This window comes from Eptatretus burgeri, chromosome 12 (genome assembly GCF_056783735.1).
Source record: "Eptatretus burgeri isolate ZD-2024b chromosome 12, Ebu_testis_v1, whole genome shotgun sequence".
Classification (NCBI taxonomy): Eukaryota; Metazoa; Chordata; class Myxini; order Myxiniformes; family Myxinidae; genus Eptatretus; species Eptatretus burgeri.
Window position 1 is genome coordinate 49,601,859 of NC_140972.1, and position 21,007 is coordinate 49,622,865.

General features: G+C 42.8%; 1 protein-coding gene across 10 annotated transcripts in view; it reads left to right on the forward strand.

The window, feature by feature from the left end:
• Window positions 1–21,007, forward strand: part of LOC147015582 (uncharacterized) — a 348,908-nt gene that overhangs the window by 194,582 nt on the left and 133,319 nt on the right. For 7 of the 10 annotated variants that reach the window (XM_085850470.1, XM_085850471.1, XM_085850475.1 and 4 more), the window contains exons 2-3: window positions 105–176; window positions 19,012–19,122. In XM_085850470.1, the coding sequence (XP_085706596.1) occupies window positions 105–176; window positions 19,012–19,122 (183 nt within the window). The remainder of the gene's footprint in view (window positions 1–104; window positions 177–19,011; window positions 19,123–21,007) is intronic. The other 3 variants (XM_085850467.1, XM_085850474.1, XM_085850468.1) reach the window with 3 other exon arrangements.

Genomic DNA, 21,007 nt, shown 5'->3' on the forward strand with positions numbered 1-21,007 from the left:
TACCGAGCCCAACAAAGCCTTCTTTTTTCCTGCTGCCAGATTCAGGTGTCGATTCTGCTGCCGTTGTGTTGCGATGCTGACCGTTCTTCTTCGGTTCTTTGCAGGTTCTCCTGTCTGGGCTCATCGGGGTGATATCCTGGAAAAGGCCCATTTCCCTGGTGGTAAGTCAGAGAAAGGTACATGCCAGCACACACGGTAAAATCAACTTTTTGTACTTCCAACACAAGTCATTGCTACTCCACATTGTGCCTTACTCGGGCCTGCGCAGACAAGTTATGTGTGATTTCTATTTTGCTGAAGGACTGTACATTTCTCGGAATGTCTCTCAAATCCTACATTTTCTTCCCACTGGGTTGCTCTGACCAGGGAAATTATTTTCGTCTGTTAGAGCTTATACGTGTTCTGTTTATGCCCTCCTTTCGCACACTGCTCGGCAGTAGGCGGACGTTGCACTTGGACCAGTTTTCTCTTATCATTCATTCCTTGATGATATTGTTTCGGATTGTTTCAGTGATAGAAAGAGGGGTGGGATTGGAGGGGTAATAGTAGCTGTACAATGATGTATTTCTCATATACAGTAAAGAGATTAGAGTATGGCTCTTGGATGTAATTCCAGAATCATAATGAACATGAAAGTACCAGTGTTGCTGAATTAATGAATGTTCACACGCACTTGTATAAATATGATTTCCTCCTTTATAATTAACACTTTTTAAACACATGAAATAATAATAACTAGCCGAAACCCCGTCACATACGGATTCCGTTCCATGAGCCCAATATGACAACCAGTGGCGGCCTCTTGTAAGAGCCGGATCCCAGTCGATGTACTCCATGGCCTTACCTAATGAGGACTACAAAACGTCCTTGTACACGACATTTTTGGTGTACACTACTCCTTGTGAAGAAGTCCCCTGATTTGTGCACGTGTCTACTTTGACGTACAAACACCGTGTCAAAACTTCTCAGATCACAGTACCGAGAAAAACGTGACGCGACCGCTCGGAGGAGCACAAAATTGGTCCTTCAGTATTAATATATAGATAATAATGTCCCAACAGTGGAAAAGAATATTCTGCATTATTCCATACAATTTAGTCTCTTGATTACATCAATACCTTCAATGGATTTTCATTCGGTCCTACAAATGGAAAGGAATGAATGAGTGTATGAATTATTAATTCGTTGATGCAATTTAACTCAAAATGGTGTTCAACGTCTTGGTGATTCAAAAGTTTCACAATAAAATCTGGATCCCCCTTTTCTCCCCCTGCCCCTGCCCCAGCCCCCCCCCGTTCCCCCAGGGGTTTATTGACCCCTGTTCAGCATCGTTCCATGGATTTAATAAAACGGCAACATGCATGAGTGTTGAATCCGTTTAGCATATTCATGCACTTTTTCTGTATTCGTAGCAAAGATCGGCAGATGCAGGTTGATTGAAGTGCAGCTTCATGTGGGTTCAAAAAAAAAGCAATGATTCTGGGTTTGATTAGCATTGCTTCAGTAGGAAATGGCAAAATTTACCTCTCATGGTACACCTTGTGTGAGTGGATTGGATGTGTGTAGGGGGTACGGTTTGTAGGTGGTGGTTTTCATTTTTTTTCTCCTTCCCTCTGTCTCTCTTCCTATCTCTTAAACTATCGTTTCTTTCAGCGATAAATTCACTCCGCGTGTGAGTGTGCATGTGCGCGCGCACCTACATCTCTCTATGATTCTCCTTTGTTTGTGTGTGTGTGTCTCTTTCTCTTTTTCTCTCCTATATTCTCTCACTGCCTGATTGGATGACCTTCAGACACAACTAAGATTGTGGATCTGTCATTCAGAGGGGTTCTGCGATTGAAGGGTCAAAACCTCAATGATGGACTGTTCCCAGCAGGTAATCCGGTTCACCATTGAATCAGGCAGTCGATAAGCTCAAGCAATTCTCCAGATCTCTATCATAAATATATGTAATAGTCTTTCACCTGAGAAAGTCTGTTGGGAAGTGGATGAAACGTCAACTGAGACCAAGTTTGTTCTCACTTGTTTGATGTGCACTTGCCTCCGAGCTGTATAGCCGTGGTTTGAATCCCGACCCAACTATTAACTGTCCTCTTAGTGTTTCACATGCAGGGTGATTCATCAATGTGTGTGCTGTCCCTCAGATGGACGTTATATTGGGTGTCCCATCTGCTCGTACATCCCAATGTGTCTTTCACAAAGAATAGGCGAGCACCCTCGACAAATGATGAATTCCTGCCTGAACTGCGGGGAGAAAGTGACCTGGTCTTTTTGGAGGTTCTTTGACACCGAGTTGTACCGGCTGCTATCTTAGTGTGGTTGCTCTCCGGTCATCAGTATTTGTACTATAAACAATTAAATTTACCACGTGGTTCGCATGTTTCATCTGAACAGACATCTTCAACTACCGAGACAAACCAATTCTATACTAAAGCTGCACTTCTTCCACTTGTCTACTTCCCATTCACACTATAACATCGTCACAGCTGGGTTTGTTGGAACAGCTTACCTTGTGATCCTCAAGGAAAATCTTCGCTTGATTGGCAGTGTACAAAGGGCTTGTGCCAGGATTTTTAATGCGCACCACACGACAACGGCCTCATTTACACCTCACCTTTAAACCCTCCAGGAAGTTTGCCTTTTGGCCACTTTCCTGCAACGGTTCTGCAAAACATATAATTGTAGATGTTTGAACCTGATCTCCAATTAATTGTTTGGGTTCTGGATTGGCTCCAAATGGCTCGGCCATATTGTAATCTGCCGAATGCAGTTTTTAAATCCCTAACTCTGCCAGGAAGGCAATGGCATACCATCCGATCGGTTTCAATGCGCAGAAAACTGCATTGGCAACCCAATCCTTTTCAGGGTCGGGTACCTGGACATCCAGTGGGGGCAGAGAACGGTTGATGATGACGTTTAGTCTTTATCTCTCCCTCTTTTTTATCATGAATTCTGTATGTATTAAGTTAACTGTTTAATATGTGAATGATGAACGAGTGTTAAATGCAAATGCAACAATTAAAAATTAATCCATTCCTTTCGTAACCCAGTTATGAATGCCTTGGAGCTAATTGAGTGCGTTAAAGCATCTTGGAAATGTCTTTATTTAGCTCCTTGGAACGTTTCACTGTTACTTATCACTCTCAGCGTATAAGGTTACGGATTACGAATACGTTTTGCCTTCTTCCTTTTCTTTTTCAACTGTACCACTGAATTTTGCACACCAGGTAACATGAATAATCTCCTGCTGCTTGCTTCTCCGAAGGAAATGTGTTTTAAAGAGTTGGCTTTTAAGACATTTTTACAGGTCTAAGTTCCTCCGAAGAGCTTGTCATGCTTCGGACTCGGAAGTTGGAAGACATCAGTGTATTTTGCATGAATTACAAGGATGTTAGAAGAGGCCGAAAAAAAGGAACACGCAATGCAGTTTAAACCTGGGATCCCAGTATCGTGAGCTAAGTGCTTAGATGGCAACATCAAATAGGACTATCATATTGCAATACTGACTTGAGGGAAAGTGTGTGTGTGTGTGTGTGTGTGTGTGTGTGTGTGTGTGTGTGTGTGTGTGTGTGTGTGTGTGTGTGTGTGTGTGTGTGTGTGTGTGTGTGTGTGTGTGTGTGTCCAACAGTATGGTGCAGCACTAGCAGAAGCACACTTGCCTTTGAAGTGTCGAGTCTGGGTTTGATTCTCAGTCGGAATATATACCATCAGACTAGTGCTTTGCAAGTAGGTTGTTGCATCGATGAGTATGCCATCTCTCAGATGTGCATTAAGCGAGGGACCAGTCTTAATGCATTCATTGGTGGACATTAAAGAAAATATTATGCGGAATAGGCGATGTATCCTGGCACCCTGATCAAAATTCCAAATTCCCTCCTAATCTATTTCCTCTCCCCATTCTTATTCCAAACTCATCCCCTATAACTGCCTCCTGCCCATGCCCACCTCCACCGCCACAATAACGTTCTTCCACAAAGAGCCACAGTCGGTCGTGGAGAAATGATTACAATTCGATGGATGAATAGTCTTCGCCACTGCTGCAAGATGCTATTTGAATTTCAGTTGCTCCACCTCACGTGGCGGCACTTTAACCAGCCATATCTCACCTCAATCTAGCGCACACTTCAATTTACTTTCAAGAACATAATGGAAATGTCATTTTCTCTTCCCAATGGTCTCAACTCAGCACTCAATAACACAACAGATATCAACATATCACCTGTATATCTAGTCACCAGACAGTGGGCCAAACCATCGTCATGCTGCATAGGCAAAAAATGCAATGTCCTGCGCTTTTCAATCGAAGGATGCAAAAGCACTGACTACTTACTAGCAGTGAGCTTGTGTTTCATGACACCTGCAGAGGACCGGGTGTGAGAACAGTCTGAAGGCATTGCACAGTGTAACCTTTGGTAGACTGATATACACAGCAACTCCATGGAGCAGTGAACAAAATTTTAATACTTTATTTGAGTGAAAGACTAGGTATGTAGGAGCAAACAAAGCGTTGCTGATACTAGCGGTCCATGAAGACCTTGTAGCCAGCCGGAAGCCAACAGACAAACTTTATCATTAATGAAATGTATCATCTTCTTACTTCTTGTCACAGTCTGAAAGGATAGCCTAGAGTTATGTGTATTGGCCTCTGAGCTGTCCAGCCTGGGTTCGAATCCTGAGCCACCTATAAACTGTCATCCTAGTGTTTCTCATTCAGGGCGAAGCATCAATGTGTGCACAATACATCAAATGGAGGTTAAGCCAGATGACCCATCTGCTAGAACTGGTTGTTTGTGGACATTGAATATCCCATGGTATCTTTCGTGAAGAGTAGGTGAGTTATCCCTGGCACCCCAAACAGATTACAAATCCAAAGATGTCCATTCACACATGATGTACAAATATGTTGTTGTGTTAATTTGTTTATCATGTCGGAGTCAACGTAACTTCATCGATTATTTTTTCCTGACAGTATCTTGGACTAATGGAAGGAACTTGTATTTGTTTTAGACGTTGGACAAAGACATTGGGAGAAATCATTTTTCTTTCCTTTTCTAGAAAGGATGGAGGCTAATTGAAGAGGGTGGTGACAATCATTGTGGCTTTTGGTGAATTTACAAAGACGTTGGGAGACAAGAGGAGACAATATATGGGGATTTAAACCTGGGATCCCAACATATTGAGCGCGGTACTCAGACTGAGACTCGAAACAGGCCAAGCCGAACTTTTGATGAACTACAATGTGAGGTCAGGACAGCAATTAAAGAAAACAACAGTAAATACCATCTTATGTACCAAAGTGGAAATAAAATGCATGTCAAGAAATCACGATTGAGTGACATGAAGCAGCAAAACCATGAGATGTGGATTCTTCTAGAACAGTAATATTGTTGTGGTGTCGGGTTCGGGGACAAGGAACGACCGCTGGAATGGAGCAGTTGGGCCGTCTCCCCTCCGAACACCCGGAATTGAAGGTGGTCACTCCGGATAACTCCGAAGTCGAAGGGTCGCTTAATAGACCATGGACGCCAATATTTCGACTGCGAGGTTAAGGTCTTTTTGTCTGATTCCAATTTACCTAATTAGCCATGCGGTCTAGCTACCGGGGAAGCCACACCCTCGGCCGGCTTTGTCCGAACCGAGTCGCTGTTACAGAGTCGGATCCGGCGTAACCGAGCGGGAATTACCAAAGCCGCACCAGTCCAAATAACAATCTACGGCCCAACCGGCCTCCCTAATTATAAAGCCCAAACCATACTGGGTCAATGAGAGAAAGCACAGACAACAAACTGGAACATTTAACAGTTATTTATTTACAATAGGCAATAGGGAGGGAAACACAGAGCAGACTTGACCACGAATATAAATGCAGGCAAATGTACAATGGCAATCACTTAACAGTTTTACTTGCAAGACTGGCCACAGACAGACACACACACCCAAAAATAAATGGAGCTGGCTGGCCTTTATTGGACCCTCCAGCCACAGAAGATAGGCAAGCTGGGGGTTAGAGTCTGGGCGGGTACCTGGCCGCCTCGTGCGGTTTTACCGACTCGCACCTGTGGAGCTCGGAGTCCGTGGAAGGGAACGGGGATCCCCAGCTCGAGCACTCCAATACAACCCACCACGGTGGGACTCGAACCCACAAACCAGAATCCAACGAGCGCAGCCAGGATTCTACGTATGACCCGGCCAGTGACGAATGATGACCGACGACCAGGAGAGCCCAGCAGACCAGAAGCAAGTAACGACCTCCAAGGAACCAAGGAACCACCACACACGGATACAGCTCGCGATCCTTCTTATCCCTCCCCTCTGCGGAGTGGAGGGATCCATTCTCCTGTAACTCACCTCCGCATTGGATGGGGAGTTTTCGGGTGTCGTTGTGGCCAGCCGCGATTGGAGGAGGGGGGCGTGTCGGCGCCTCGGTGCTCCTCTCCCAAGAGAGGCTGTTTTGTTGTCTTCCCCAGTGTTGAGAGGGGAGACATTCTTCTATGATGGGGCGGAGTCAGAGCTGAGGCGATCTCACCCCTGATTGCATGGGAAGAACATTCCATCTTTCTGGGGCGAAGTCGGCTGTGAGGCGAGGGGGGGCTCCGCCCACGTCCGTAGCCTTGAACACGTGCGTAATGGAGCTGGAGGAGTGGAGGGGATTGATGTGGAAAACTAACGAGAAAGAAACTCGCAGCGCACACATGAAATTAACCCATTAGACATAGGGGAGAGATTCTAACTATCCACATATACTTAACGAAATAACTAAACTTTGAGTCAACTGTATGTGTGAATGCGAATGGTTTCCAGATTCGTAACAATATTACCAATATGTAAATCTGGTTGGCAGTGCTGGTGGGATGTGGTGATAATTAAATTGAATATGTTTTGCGAGTACATCGTGAAATGATGATATTTATAATTCTGTCAAGAAAATGGCACTTTTGACTAACGAGAAGCACCCGCTCCCCACGGGAGCCATCATGGGGGTCATGTTAATGCCTATTTCACTCCAAGGGGTCCCAGGATTACACACCCAAAAAATGATTGCGATCGGTTCAGTCGTTTTTGCGGTACCTGGGAACAGACTGATGGATGGACGGTGAATTATAGTCAGATGAAAATATGACATACCGTTCTTTACTTTTTTACAGACAGACGGATGGACGGTGAATTATAGTAAGATGAAAATAAAACAAACCATTCTTTACTTACATATACATATACCAAAGAGGCTGCATAAATCAACCATGAAAGGCTACCTAAGATAAGGCCTTTGCTGTTTTGAACCCTTCCCAGAGTTCCTCCACAGCTGTAAAGACTTTCGCTGGAAGAACATGGGAGGAGTCGATTTATTTATGTAATCCTAGCCACGGGTTAAATTTATTAGGTGAGAGATAATTGGTTATTCCCTCCATTCACAGGTGAGACATGTGGGTGGGTCTTTGTTTTTCATTTATATGTTGACTGCTTTTGACATTTACATGTGGTCCATGTTTGGGAGCCTCATTGGTATGCATTTCTGTCTGTGCTGTTGCTGATGATTTGCAAACAAGCAATGAAACCGGTCCGGCAGCTGAGGGGATGTGTCGCATTGGGATTCTCATTTGTGTACTATTTGTGAATGTCTTTACAGCTGTGGAGGAACTCTGGGAAGGCTTTGAAACAGCAAAGGGCTTACTTTGTGTAGGCCTTCTTTTGTTGCTTTTTACAGCTTCTTTGGCTGTAGTGTGGGAGGTGTCAATTATTTATATAATCCGAGCCACCTGAGTTTAGTTGACTTGGTGAGAGCTGATTGGCTATTCCGTCCTTTCACAGGTGAGTGATGTGGCTTTCTTTATTACACACACACACACACATATATATATATATATATATATATATACATATATATATACATATATATATATATATATATACATATATATATACATATATATATATATATATATATATATATATATATATACATATATATATACATATATATATATATAGTGTTACATCCACGGGTACCAAGTGTATTATGAGGGGGTTAATCCTCATTTCTCCTCGGAAGAACTGGACCTGGGGCCACTGCTCACATTAAACTTCGTGGTACAGTGGGTTGCCTAACAACCATGAACGCCAATCCGTTAACCTTGAGTTCCAGTGTCCACCGTCTAATTTGCTGTTTAACTAGAGGTCACGTGGCTTCCTGACCAGGGAACGTGCCCTCGGCGATGCACCAATCTTATCTTGATTAGATCTTAAATAGGGCAGCCGAGTGTTTACCGCTGGTGCATGCCAACTATGATAGGTTAATTAGTTTAAGAACTACCTCCCAGTCTATCGAGGTTCGGACAATGCTGGATCAATGGAAAGAAAGGACAAGCACAGACAGGTTGGAACGTCAACAAGGAACTTATTAATAAGAAAAATAAATATACTGAAGAACTTTTTATTTCCTTGTGGTGTAAATAGATGAATTATGGGGGAGAGAAATCCGGTCTCGGCTTACCAAGGCAGAAGTCGTCGTGTGTCCAATAAAATGCCCAAAAATGTGTGAGCGTGCCTTGGTAAACTGCCAGCACCCTGCATGCACCTGCCCGCAAACAGGCTCGAACACCGATCGACGTTAAGTCGTCACTCCCAGGAACCAGGGACACTAAGAATCAGGTACTGAGCAGAAACAGCAGGATTGGTCCAACCATCACCAACCGTCAGGAGCTATCAGGAGCCATAACTAATGGGCAGCTGTAAGGAGCTGTCAGCAACAGTCAGAAACCATAAGGAACTGTCAGCAATGGTCAGAAACTGTAAAGAGCTGTCAGCAATGGTCAGGAACTGTAAGGAGCTGTCAGAAATGGTCAAGAACTGTCAGCAACCATCAGGTCGATGGTCCTCCCATCCTTCCTTTTTTATAGGCGACCAGTGTGGGCAGAGCCTCAAGCAGACTTCAGCCAAATCCAGCTTGCCTATTGGTGCATTGTTGCACGTGACGTCCAACCATCAATCCCGCGATCATCCCTTCCTTACCAGAGCGAGATGCAACCCCCAATCAACACAGGCCCAGTCCACGACACCACGTTTGGGGCGCTGGATGGGCACCATAGGGGGCCATTTGCCTGAATTGCCAAGCGAAAATGTGGGGCATGTCAACGGGGCAATGTTTGGAATTGACAACACATCAACGGCAGCCTTCGCCTCCCCGTTTGGGCTGACACGAGCGGGAGCCAACCAGCATCCATACAGCTGCCAAACAGGGTGTCGGGCATCAATGGAAAAAAAGTGGATATCAACGTCGGTGAAAGAGAGGTTGGTTTTGTACTTCAATGGAAGAGAGGTGGGTGAGATAAATGATCCACAGCCGTGTTTGACCATTAGAATGAATGAAAAGTGAAACACCCGTGGTGTGTTTAATCAAATATCCTGTAAGTCCAAAGTGTCCTGATTGCCCAATGGAGACTCATTCTACCTCTTTCTAACGGCTATCTCTCACGTGCATGAACGTGTTGTAAAGCAGAAATGGCCATCCCATAAGAAGGGGAATCTGTTCTGTACCTTTCTCCAATGCATCAAAGAGTTAGAATCCCACCAGACAAGGGGATGGGTCTATTCTGGACATGAATTTATGGAAATAACCATCTGAGGACCTGAATATTGTGTGCATTAGTCAGATCCGTTTCTGAAATCCATAACAACATATATGTATATATTTAAATAATTTCTTTTTATTTATTTTTTTAAACGAAAGAGTGGTCCATTTCATTTAGATTTTTCAAAAGTGCCATTTTCTCGACAATTTTAAATATCATCATTTTACCATGTACTTGCAAAACAATATTCAATTTAATTATCACCACATCCCACCTGCACTTCCAACCAGAGTTACATATTGGTATTATGACTGTTCCAGAAGAATCCACATCTTGTGGTTTTGCTGATTCATGTTATCAACTCAATCCTGATTTCTCGACGCACAATTTTATTTCCACTTTGGTACATTTCCACTTTTTCCACTTTGGTAGAAATGGTATTTACTGTTGTTTTCTTTCTTGACTCGTGGAAGAGCTACTCATACACAATACACTTTGGACTTTTATTTGCATGATTATTAATCCAATCATGCTGCTTTGCATACGGAGCTTCTTATGAACATTCCCCACTTTCGTCGGTATATATATATATATATATATATATATATATATATATATATATATATATATATATATATATATATATATATATATATATATATATAATTTTTTGTTGTTGTTGTTGTTGCGAATGCTCGACATTGTTTCTTGAGAAAAATGTACTTGTTACTGAGAAATGGATTTATTTTCCTTTGTGCTTTGTTTTAATATCAAGACACAAACTTTGGTTTGGTTAAATCAGTCTTAGTGAAATGAGTAGAGAAAGTTTGTGAGCCAGACTCGGTGGTGTAACGCGTTAGATCATCCACTATGAGTCTGGGAGGTTGGTGGTTTGAACCCTGGCTGAATCGTTCCAAAGTGTTTACAAATGGTATATGCTGCTTCCTTGCTTGATACTCTGCATTTAAAAAAAGATAGAGCATGGACAAGCAACCATAGGTTGGCAATCATTGTGCAGGCTTGATGGGCCTAGTGGCCTCCTCTTGCATTGAAGTTCTTTGTAAGGGAACCTACATTATAACAGCACATGTTGCAATTAAGCATTGGAGAAAGGGTTAATTTTTGCTCGCAAAAGGACACCGCAAGAAATAATGATGTATTAATGCGATGGTTGGAAATGCTTCTAATCAGTGGAAGCACATCACTCGCTTCTGCCATTTGCATCTCATGCGCTTCGTTTTGTTTGAATCAATGTTACCCGATGTACCTGCTCATTAGTAATAGTTATGTCTGTGTACTATAAGCATGTCGTTATACTGCTGCAACAACAGCTACCTTTTTAATGGCCTCAATTAATCCCACCTTCTTACAGAGGTGGCTGGAGAACATTTTTAGCCCAAGTCATTCTCGAACTGGCTGATCAGGACTGACGCACAACTGGAGCTGATTTGGGGGGGAATTGGTGTTCAGTGTGCCGGTGATATCTCGCCTACTCTTCCCAAATAATACGTAGCGATCATTATTGTCCAGCTAACAATCAATGGTGATGGAAGTGTCCTCCAGCTCAACGTCCATCAGATGGATGATACACATATCGATGCTTCGCCATGCCTGTGAAACACCAGGATGACAGATTACAGCTGGGTCGGGATTCGAACCCAGGCTAGACAGCAAACAGGCTACCTCACAACCTCTGGGCACCGACCTCTAGGTTACCTCATCAGCCTAAACCTTTGATTAACATCGCATTGTAATGTCATATTAAAATGAATGGTCAGTTCAGAAAATCAAATTTCTCGATCACAAATATCAGGACAATTACTTTCTAGTTCGTATAACTTCAGGAAGCTTAGTTTTCACATGAAGTTTTTATAGTGTTAACTTAAACAATCTCATGGAAAACGGTTTCCGACCACTTTCAACAGAAACCAATAAAATTGTTATTTCGTTAAACCAACAAAGTTGTTGGTTTATGTTTACTCTTAAAACAGTAGGTACTGAAAAATAATCTTTCCTTTACAAAATCTTACCTGTGGTTGAAGGTATACAATGGCTCGAAACAGATTTCCAACCCAAGTTTGTGCTTTTGTAAGAGTGCGGTGGACTGACCGTTTGAACATCCTGAGATGTGGAACAAACGAGATTAAAAAAAAAAACCTTTTCGAGTTCACTTCAAAACCTCAAATGTAGCAGACGTATTATCAAAGAATATCCCAGCACCCAAATCCATGTTTATTCCTATTTTTTCCTGGATGATCACGGACTTGTTTGGTTCAAAGCAGCGATCGGAAGCTGTTATTACAGCTGATACACATGTCTCGTCTCATGGCACGCAACCTTAATGGCCTGGGCTTTATACATCAGGAAAGGATCAGCCAACTACATATTATGGGGAAATAAGCAATTGGTGGAGAGAGAAGGTGAGTTGGGGGTGGCTGCGGAGGTGGCGTTGAGGGTGGGAGCGAGGGTCGGGGGGGGTGGCGGCGTGGGGGTAGATAATTTTCTGTTTAGAAATCTGACAAATTCTCCGATAGGTAAGTATTTCGTTTCAGACATTTTTGTGAGCATTATATTTGAGATGGACAGTTTTCCACCATTGTGATCATATTGCATGCATGTGCTCTCTGGTTTCATGATCTAATACATGTCTCGGGTGAATGGAGACGAGGACATAATATGCACAAAATCTCGACTCATGGAAAAGCTATTCATATGCAATACTCTTTAGTCTTTTATTTGCATGTTTATTAGTCCAATCATGCCACCTGGCATATGGAGCTTCTCATGAAAATTCCCAACTTTTGGCATATGGAGCTTCTTATGAACATTCCCCACTTTTGTCGGTCTTGGGCCCACATTCCATGTTATTCTAAGTGACCTTCGTTATTTTCATTTCTTTCTCCACAGTACATCATCAGGTCTTTCTTTGCCATCCAACTCTTCTCTTCCCATCAGTTGCTCATCATATTGCTCTTTTTGGTATATCTTGATCCTCTATGCATAGCACATGTCCAATCCATTGCCACCTCCTAATGTTGATCTCTTCTCTGAAGTTTTTTCCTCCCTTTTAACCTTTCAAACCTCTTTCATACTGGCCATGTCAGGACAAAAGATTCTGAGGATTCTCAAATGGCTGCTGTAGATGAAAGACTCCAGTGTGTGTGCTATTTATTTGGTGATTTTTTTCCAAGATTCACATCCAAATAGGAGGACTGACTTCACATTCCTGTTCAAGATCCTCGTCTTGGTTTTGGTGTTATACTTCTTTGATTTCCGAATTGCGTTGTCTCAGAAATGTACCCCTTGCCTTTTGTATTCGTTGTGGTACATCTGCATCTTCTCCTCCTGCGATGGCAACCATGGACCCCAGATATGTAAACGTGTCAACCTCTCTGATTGGTCAATTGTTGCACATTATGTTGTTGTTTTGTGTGTGTGGCACGTATGTTCATGCTTTCTGTTTTGGCTATGTTAATGTTCAGACCCACTTTCACTATGTACTCCTTTAGCCTATTTACTTTCTCCTGCCTGCTATGTAAGGACTGTGACATCAGGCAGATGTTCAAAGCAGAGTTCCTCCAGCTATTCGAATTGGTTCCTATAAGGTATCCCATGCTTTCTCTGCTCAGTTGTTTTCCACAACGCCCACCCGAACACCACTAAAAACAGTATTGGAGACAACATACAACCTTGTGTGACCCCTGTAGTAACCTCAAATTTGGATGACAACTTATTGTTGCAAATAACTCTGCATTTGTATCCATTGTAGGTACTCTCTATCATACATTCAAGTTTATGTGGTGTTCCATAAAGTCCATACATGCTTTTATTTAGACCACAATTAATCTGGCAACATAGCTTGCTCAACTTCCCCCAGAACGGAAGTTACTGCACTCTTACTGTGCAAACAAGCGGAAGAGCAAAAAGCTCATTGGTGAACAAGTTACAAAAGATAATCAATTCCGTTGATGAAAACTTGCCTAAACCACCACATCATTTGTTTGAGACAAACCGCAACGTACGACAGATATGATGAGATACAAATGATGTGCACTAAATTGTATCTCATGATATTTAATAATTTTGTATTTGGAGTCTTAGACTAAGATGGTTCTTTCCAATCTCATAATGAAGATCTATCTCTTTGGAAACTCACATTCTATGAACTAGTAAAAAAAATGACATAAAATGTCATAGCTCCCGTTGTTTTAGTAATTTTGTTGTGTGGAGTTAAAGGGCTAGCTTATATTTCTGTACAATTAAAATAGCCACCACTCGGCCATCTTTGATCGCATCATGAAACAAAGTGATGTGCATATGTATACCATCATGTGTTGTGTTTGTGCTAAGTACGAATAAAATCGGTCCATACATGTCCGAGATATGGTTGCGGACGCACGCACGCACAGCCACGAAAATTGAGACCAAATCCATTAGCCCCCATTTCGGACTAAGTCCAACGGCGGCTAATAATAGGGCCACCTTGGCAGTTATAGACTAGAAAGACTCCTGATGAGGTGAAGGGGTTCTACCTTCCCCTGACGATACACATTCACCAATAATTATGATTGCAAACAAACAAATCCATCATTATAATAACAAGCAAGTTGCCCGTGCCAGCAGGGAATTCGAAACGGGGGAGGGATGGATGTGGCAAGAATGCAAATGACGTCTTCTGACATCGAGCCAGCAAGCTGGGAGCAACAATTCGCATTTATCGCCGCATCTGATGCAATTTATGTGCTCTAATGGCGGCGAGGTGTTCCATTTGAAACTGTTTGTTCGATTATGGGTGGCGTTTTGATGGCTCTAGGGTCTGTCATATAAATTTGTATTGGTGTCAACACCAGTGACCAATTACAAATTAATAGTCGAAAATCAATCAGTTGCCTGGTTTTGCTTCCTTTTGCTCACAATCATATTAAGTGTTAAGCTTTGTTGTCATGATAGCTCAAAGAGCCAACTGCACTATCTCATCTGGGTTTTGAATATATTCTAAAAATGTCTGACCCCACTATAAAATGTCTGATCAGTGCTTCGCAGACAGGGAATTGCATCACTGAGTCCACCGTCCCTCGAACGGGCATTAAGTCAACTATCTTGTCTGAGAGCATTCGCTTGTGCATGGCAACAAGCTCACTGTACCTTTTGAAATGGTGTCTTGGTATATTGGCCACTTTATAGTTTCCTGGGCCTTATGTATATATATATATATATATATATATATATATATATATATATATATATATATATATATGTATATATATATATATATATATATATATATATATATATATATATATATATATATATATATATATATATATATATATATATATATATATATATATATATATAGTGTAGGAGTGGTGGGGAGGCACTGCATTAGCAGCAGAGTTGCACACCCAGAAATGATACAACCAGCAGTTGTGCTCTGCCTGTGTCCTGAATAAATTTCAGCTGGGATTTATGTAGCTTCTTGTCCCAGGGTTAGAGTACAAGCAACTGATATGACAAGATCGTAATCTTTGCAAATGGAGTTGGTCTATCGTGAGTTTTCTTGCAGTTCTTCTTGATCCATTACTCGTAGTGCTTTATTGCAAGTTGGAAACAATCTTTGGTGTAAAATGCCTTCAGGCCAATAACAACCCATATTGTGCACAATATATCCTGAGCGAGAAGGGCAATTTGAGCTGGTTGCAGGGAGTAAGAAATCAATGAATCACTTATTACTTCTGCTACCGAAGGTGAAGGAGGTTATGTTTTCACCCCTCGATCTGTTCGTCTGTTTGTCTGTCTGTGTGCAGGATATCTCAAAAAAGTTGTGGACGGATCCGGATGAAATTTGGTGGGCAAGTTGGGTGTGTGACATGGACGAACTGATTAGATTTTGGTGAACATATGTATCCGGATCCAGATCCGGATTCGACTGCTATAATTTTTTAAGTGATTCTTCACCATTGAGAGATTGGGCTAAGCCGATATATAGCATGATATCTCAAAAAGTTGTGGACAGGTTGGACGTGTGACAAGAACAAATTGATTCGATTTTGGTGAAGATCCGAATCCGGATCCGGATATGAGAATTATTTAATTTTCAAGGTGATTCTTCACCATTGACATCAGGACAGAAACAATATATAGCATGATATTTCAAAAATATATTGGGCCCGATATGTTGTCGTGGATCAGGCTCTGTGTGGCGGAGGTATGCGCTCTACCGAGTGCCCTTCTCGTTTCTCATCATGTGTTTTGCTGCTGCAGATGGAGCAAGTGCTACTGGTCATGCACAATTCTTGTGTACTTCAAGTGCTCCTTACCCACACTACACTGTCATTGCCACCGTAATCAGGACAGTTCTGGTGTTTCAGATGACCAGGTGTGAACTGGTCTCTTGCATTCGTAGCACGCTGTATTATCTCAGCATATTGAGTAGATTATATTATCCCGACTCATTGTCCCCACACTTTCGAAAACGGGGGATATTGTAATTGGCTCCTGTCTGTCCATCTGTCCATCATGCTATCTCCTCCTAAAAGGTGATGCAGAAATGCACCAAAGTTGGTAGTTATGATCTCAACATGGCAAGAATGTGCAAGAGCACTATCATTTTGGCCAATCCCCTTGAGGCATTGGGGCAGGGTCAAAAGGTCAAATAACAAAAAAACGCAATTTGGAGCACATTTAAAAAAAATTTTTATTGAAACTTTATATGCAATCAACATTGGGGGACACATGGAATTTGTAACTTTTTTGGGATTTAACCCCCGGTTCATGCCCCGGGGGGTGAGGATTTAGAATTACAGGGGTCAAAACAGAAGATTTTTTTTGAACTCAAAATTTGATATTGGGTCATTGCTGGTAGAACATTTTGCCAATTTTAAACTTTGCTTTCGGTGGGAAGTATGGGAAGTGGCGATGGCACACCGTTGACTTCGATGGAGTTTGGTCATGCTCATGCAATGCATTTTGTAATGCAAAAGGATGATGCTGATGTAGCATACTTGCCTTTGCCCTCTTTAGTCTGAGTTCGATTCCCGACACGACTGTAAACTGATGATGCATCACAAGGTCTGCTATCCCTTGAATGAATGTTAATCTGTGTGTCTCGCCTACTAGCATTAGCTTGGTGAGCGTTAAAGATCCCATGGTGTCTTTCCCACTGGCACCCTGAACGAATTACAAATCCATACCCAAACTAAAAGGGCACTCAGTAGAGCGCATACCTCCGCCACATAATGCCTGATCCATGAAAACACATCGGGCCCAAAACATTTTTGAAATTTCATGCTATACAGTACTACATCGTTTTTGGCCCGATCTCTCAACGGTGAAGAATCACTTTGAAAATTAAATAATTCATGCATCCAGACATGGATGTGGATCTTCACTAAAATCAAATCAATTCGTTCTTGCCACACACCCAACCTGTTCACCACCAAGTTTCGTCGGAATCTGTTCACAACTTTTTGAGATATTGTGCTATTTTTCGGTTTTGCATTATCAATGGTGAAGAATCACTTAAAAATTATCAGATCTGGATCCGAATTAATGTCTTCACCAAAATCGAATCAATTCGTTCTTGTCACATACCCAACATGTCCATCAAAATTCATCCAGTTCCGTCTACAACTTTTTGAGATATCCTGCACACAAACAAACAAATAGACAGAGAGGGGTGAAAACAAAACCTCCTTCACCTTCGGTAGCGGAGGTACTTACCTCCTGTCTACCGTCAGGATTCATGTCCAGCTGGTTCATGGAAGACTTTGGCTAAAATTATACCTGGCCAAACTTGGCATTTCAGATTGGTTTTGCATTAAGGTTTGTCTTACATCTTCTCGATTGCTGCCTTTCTTTAACTACTACTATAACTATCGGCTCCAATTATTCCCACCTTGTGAGTCTGCCAAGGAAAGATTTTGGCCCAAGTCTTTCATGAACCGCCTAAATCGGCCTGATGCTCCAACCGAAGGTGGCTGGAGTTTGTAATTGGTACAAGATGCTGGAGATAACTTGCCTGCTATTGGTGAAGGGAACCATATGTGATCTTTAGCATCCACCAACAACCAGTATGTACCCCTTGCCTTTTATATTCGTTGTAGTACATCTGCATTTTGGCCAATCCCCTTGAGGCATTGGAGCAGGGTCTGAGAGCGGGGTTACAAAATCGAATCTTTTTCAAGTATATTGGTCAGTCGATTTTGTGTTTCTGTAGTTATGTCCCCAATATTCACTTGTTGATTGGTCGTGGCACTGACCAATTGCATGTGTCCATTTTTCCCTTCACTTGTTGATTGGTTGCAGCACTGACCAATTGGTGTGTCCATTTTTCTCAGCATCATTCTTCATGTCTTTGAAGGTGGGCCGAGATGGCACTCTTGCCCGGAGACAAACCATTAGGAATAAAAATCAGTCGAAATGTACCGGCAGTCGAATCCCCCAGCTGAATTTCCATCCGAAGGACGGCACACCCATTTGTACCTCACCCTGCATATGAAACACCAAGATGAGAGATTTTATGGCTTGGTCGGGATTCAAACCCAGGTTAGACAGCTCAGAGGCAAGTGCACATACCTCGAGGGCCTAGGCTATCCAGTTTGCCTACGAACCGTGATATTTATGGAAATATATATTGTTTTAAAAAGACCTATTGAGAAAATAAGTATTGTACTTTTTTACAATAGGTGTGTTTCAATAAAATAAATAACCCGGTAATACACCTGTGCTCTTTCTTTTCACTGGGATTACACCTGTCTACATCAAAGTAGAGTAATATAAAGCTTAATGACAAAACCTACAACTTACAGTGAAACTGAAAAAAAATAAACAAAACACTAGTAGTGCATAACACAAATCTCTTATGGACACACAAACTTTAGGGCAATTCTATCCCCCAAAGCAATTCCAATTTCTCCAATTGAATTTCGCAGATCCCAAAACTCCAACTCAGAATCGAAAGTCTTTTCTGGACTCAGCACTTTAATGGCTTGCACGCTCGTTAGGCATTGCCAGAACCTTGATAAGCCTTCTTGTAATTTGTCACAAAAGTGCTTATTCTGGAATTCAAAAATAATCTGCGCTGAAATGGAAAATCAAAATGAATGGATTTCATGGCAGAGTGTCAGACAAGGGCAGTAATTTACACTGTCACATGTAATTGTTGCCCTGCACGTACTATTCATTTCTCTCTGTTATTGTTCCTTCCAATTTCATAAATCTCCCCTATCTTTGCATTTCTCATCTCATCAGCACATCCTATTGAGCTCCCCCTCCATCCCCACTCCCTCTGACGTCCTTCATGCTGCCCTGGTTGCCCTTTTTACGATGCTTTTGTTAACCTTCCATACTGATATTTCCTCTATACCCTCCCGGGCTCTTGATCCCCCCACCTACCCCATTACCCCTCCCCTACCCCATTCCCCCCCCCCCACATCAACAGGTTACCTTCTTTACACTCCTGTCGGGGGTCTGCGTCATGCTCAACCTGGCTGGGTCCATCCTGTCCTGCCAGAATGCCCAGCTCGTCAGCACTCTACATTACTGTCAACTGGTAAGGACCCAAGTGGCCGTGCAAATCGCACGCACGTGCTCTTTAAAAACACGATGGTGTGTACAATTCCCATGCTGGGGATTTAGAATTTGGCCAACGAGTTGGCTGGAATTGGCCCACTCCTTTGAAAAGGTAACTTCTCGTCTTTAATATCGGCAAATGAGTTATAGCAGATGGGAAAGCTAGCTTATTGATTTCTCCGAAGACTGCATATTTTGTAATGTATTGTCTTTTCCCCCCAAAGTACTGCAATGATATTTACCTCTGCCACCGGATGGTGAAGGAGGTTATGTTTTCACCCCTTTCTGTCTGTTTGTTTGTCTGTTACTTGCAAAATCGAAGCTTTTTCAAGTATATTGGTCAGTCGATTTTGTTATTCTGTCTGGTTTTTTTTGTCTGTCTGTCAATCGTCTACAGGTCACAATTTTAAACCGATCATCACGAAGCTTCACCACATGGTGGAGTTTGCCATAAGCAAGAAGTCTTTTGTTTTTGAGATCAAAAGGTCAACATAGGCCAAAGCTCAACAAATTTGTCAAATTTCTAAAATCCTCAGTTTTCATCTGATTGATGAGAAATTTGAACAGGATTTTCATCTCAGCTTACTAAATTCATCCACCAATTATTTTTGAGGTTTAAAATTGGCCAAAAGATCAACAACTTAGGTGGTATTGTTGCGAGGCCGGCTATCGGCGATGAGCACGACCGCTAGATGGAGCTGCAGGGTCGACTCCACCGATCACCCGGAATTTATAGGTCGTCACCCCGGATAACTCCAGAGCCGACAGGTCCTTTATCGGACTGAAGTTCGCCAATAGATAAACCACGTGGGGTAGGGTCGATTGCCAATTTCAATTTACCTAAATACCCACATTGTCCAAACTACTGGGGAAATTCACCCTCGACGATGCTCGTACGGAATGAGACTCTTGAGTACTTGAACCATGTGCGACCCGAGCGGACAGTCACCGAGCTGTTGTCGGTCCAAATGTCCCTTTACAGCGGCAACAGCCTGGCTAATTCTCCAACACGCATCGTGTTAAACCAATAAAAAACACAAAAACGAACTGATAAATTTAACACATGGGTAAATTTATAATGGGGCAGAATGGTACAAGATTTCAGAGAAATTTATAATGGGGCAGGGGGGGGGGGCAAGCAAGAAGCAGAGCTATCCGAATAATAAGAATGAAATGCAAATAATGTACAAGACACTTAATAGTTGCTACTTAAAGACGGGCCCACACACAGACACACACACGCACACACACACACACACACACACACACACACACACACACACACACGGACCCCAATGGTCTTTATTGAAGGCCTCCAGCTCGAGGACAGGTGAGCTAGAGACCAGAGCCTGCGCTTGGATCTGTCCACCTTGTGTGGTCTTCGACGATCTGGCTCGTTGGGACTCGAACCCACAGCAACGATGCCACTCCAAGCACCAGAGATGGAGGAAAGGCGTCGGATGCCAGGTGGATGAGACAAGAGACGACCCGAGCACTGCCAAGCCGACCAGACCAGACGAGTCAATCTCCGGCACCTCAAACCCGATCACTGCCAAGCCGACCAGACCAGACGAGTCGATCTCCGGCACCTCGAACCCGATCGCTGCCAAGCCGACCAGACCAGACGAGTCGATCTCCAGCACCTAAAACCCGATCGCCCAACCCTGACGCTCTTTCCAAGGCCCTGTCGTTCCTTATATTGCATTTCTCCTTCGGGCTGGGGTGTCGTGGGAAGGATCGCCGTCTGAGACGTCTCGCCTCTCATTGGTCGAGAGGCTGTGGGAAAGTTTGCCGTCTGAGACATCTCGCCTCCCATTGGTCCGGAGTTCGTGGGAACGTCGGTGGCTGAGACGTCTCATGCCTCC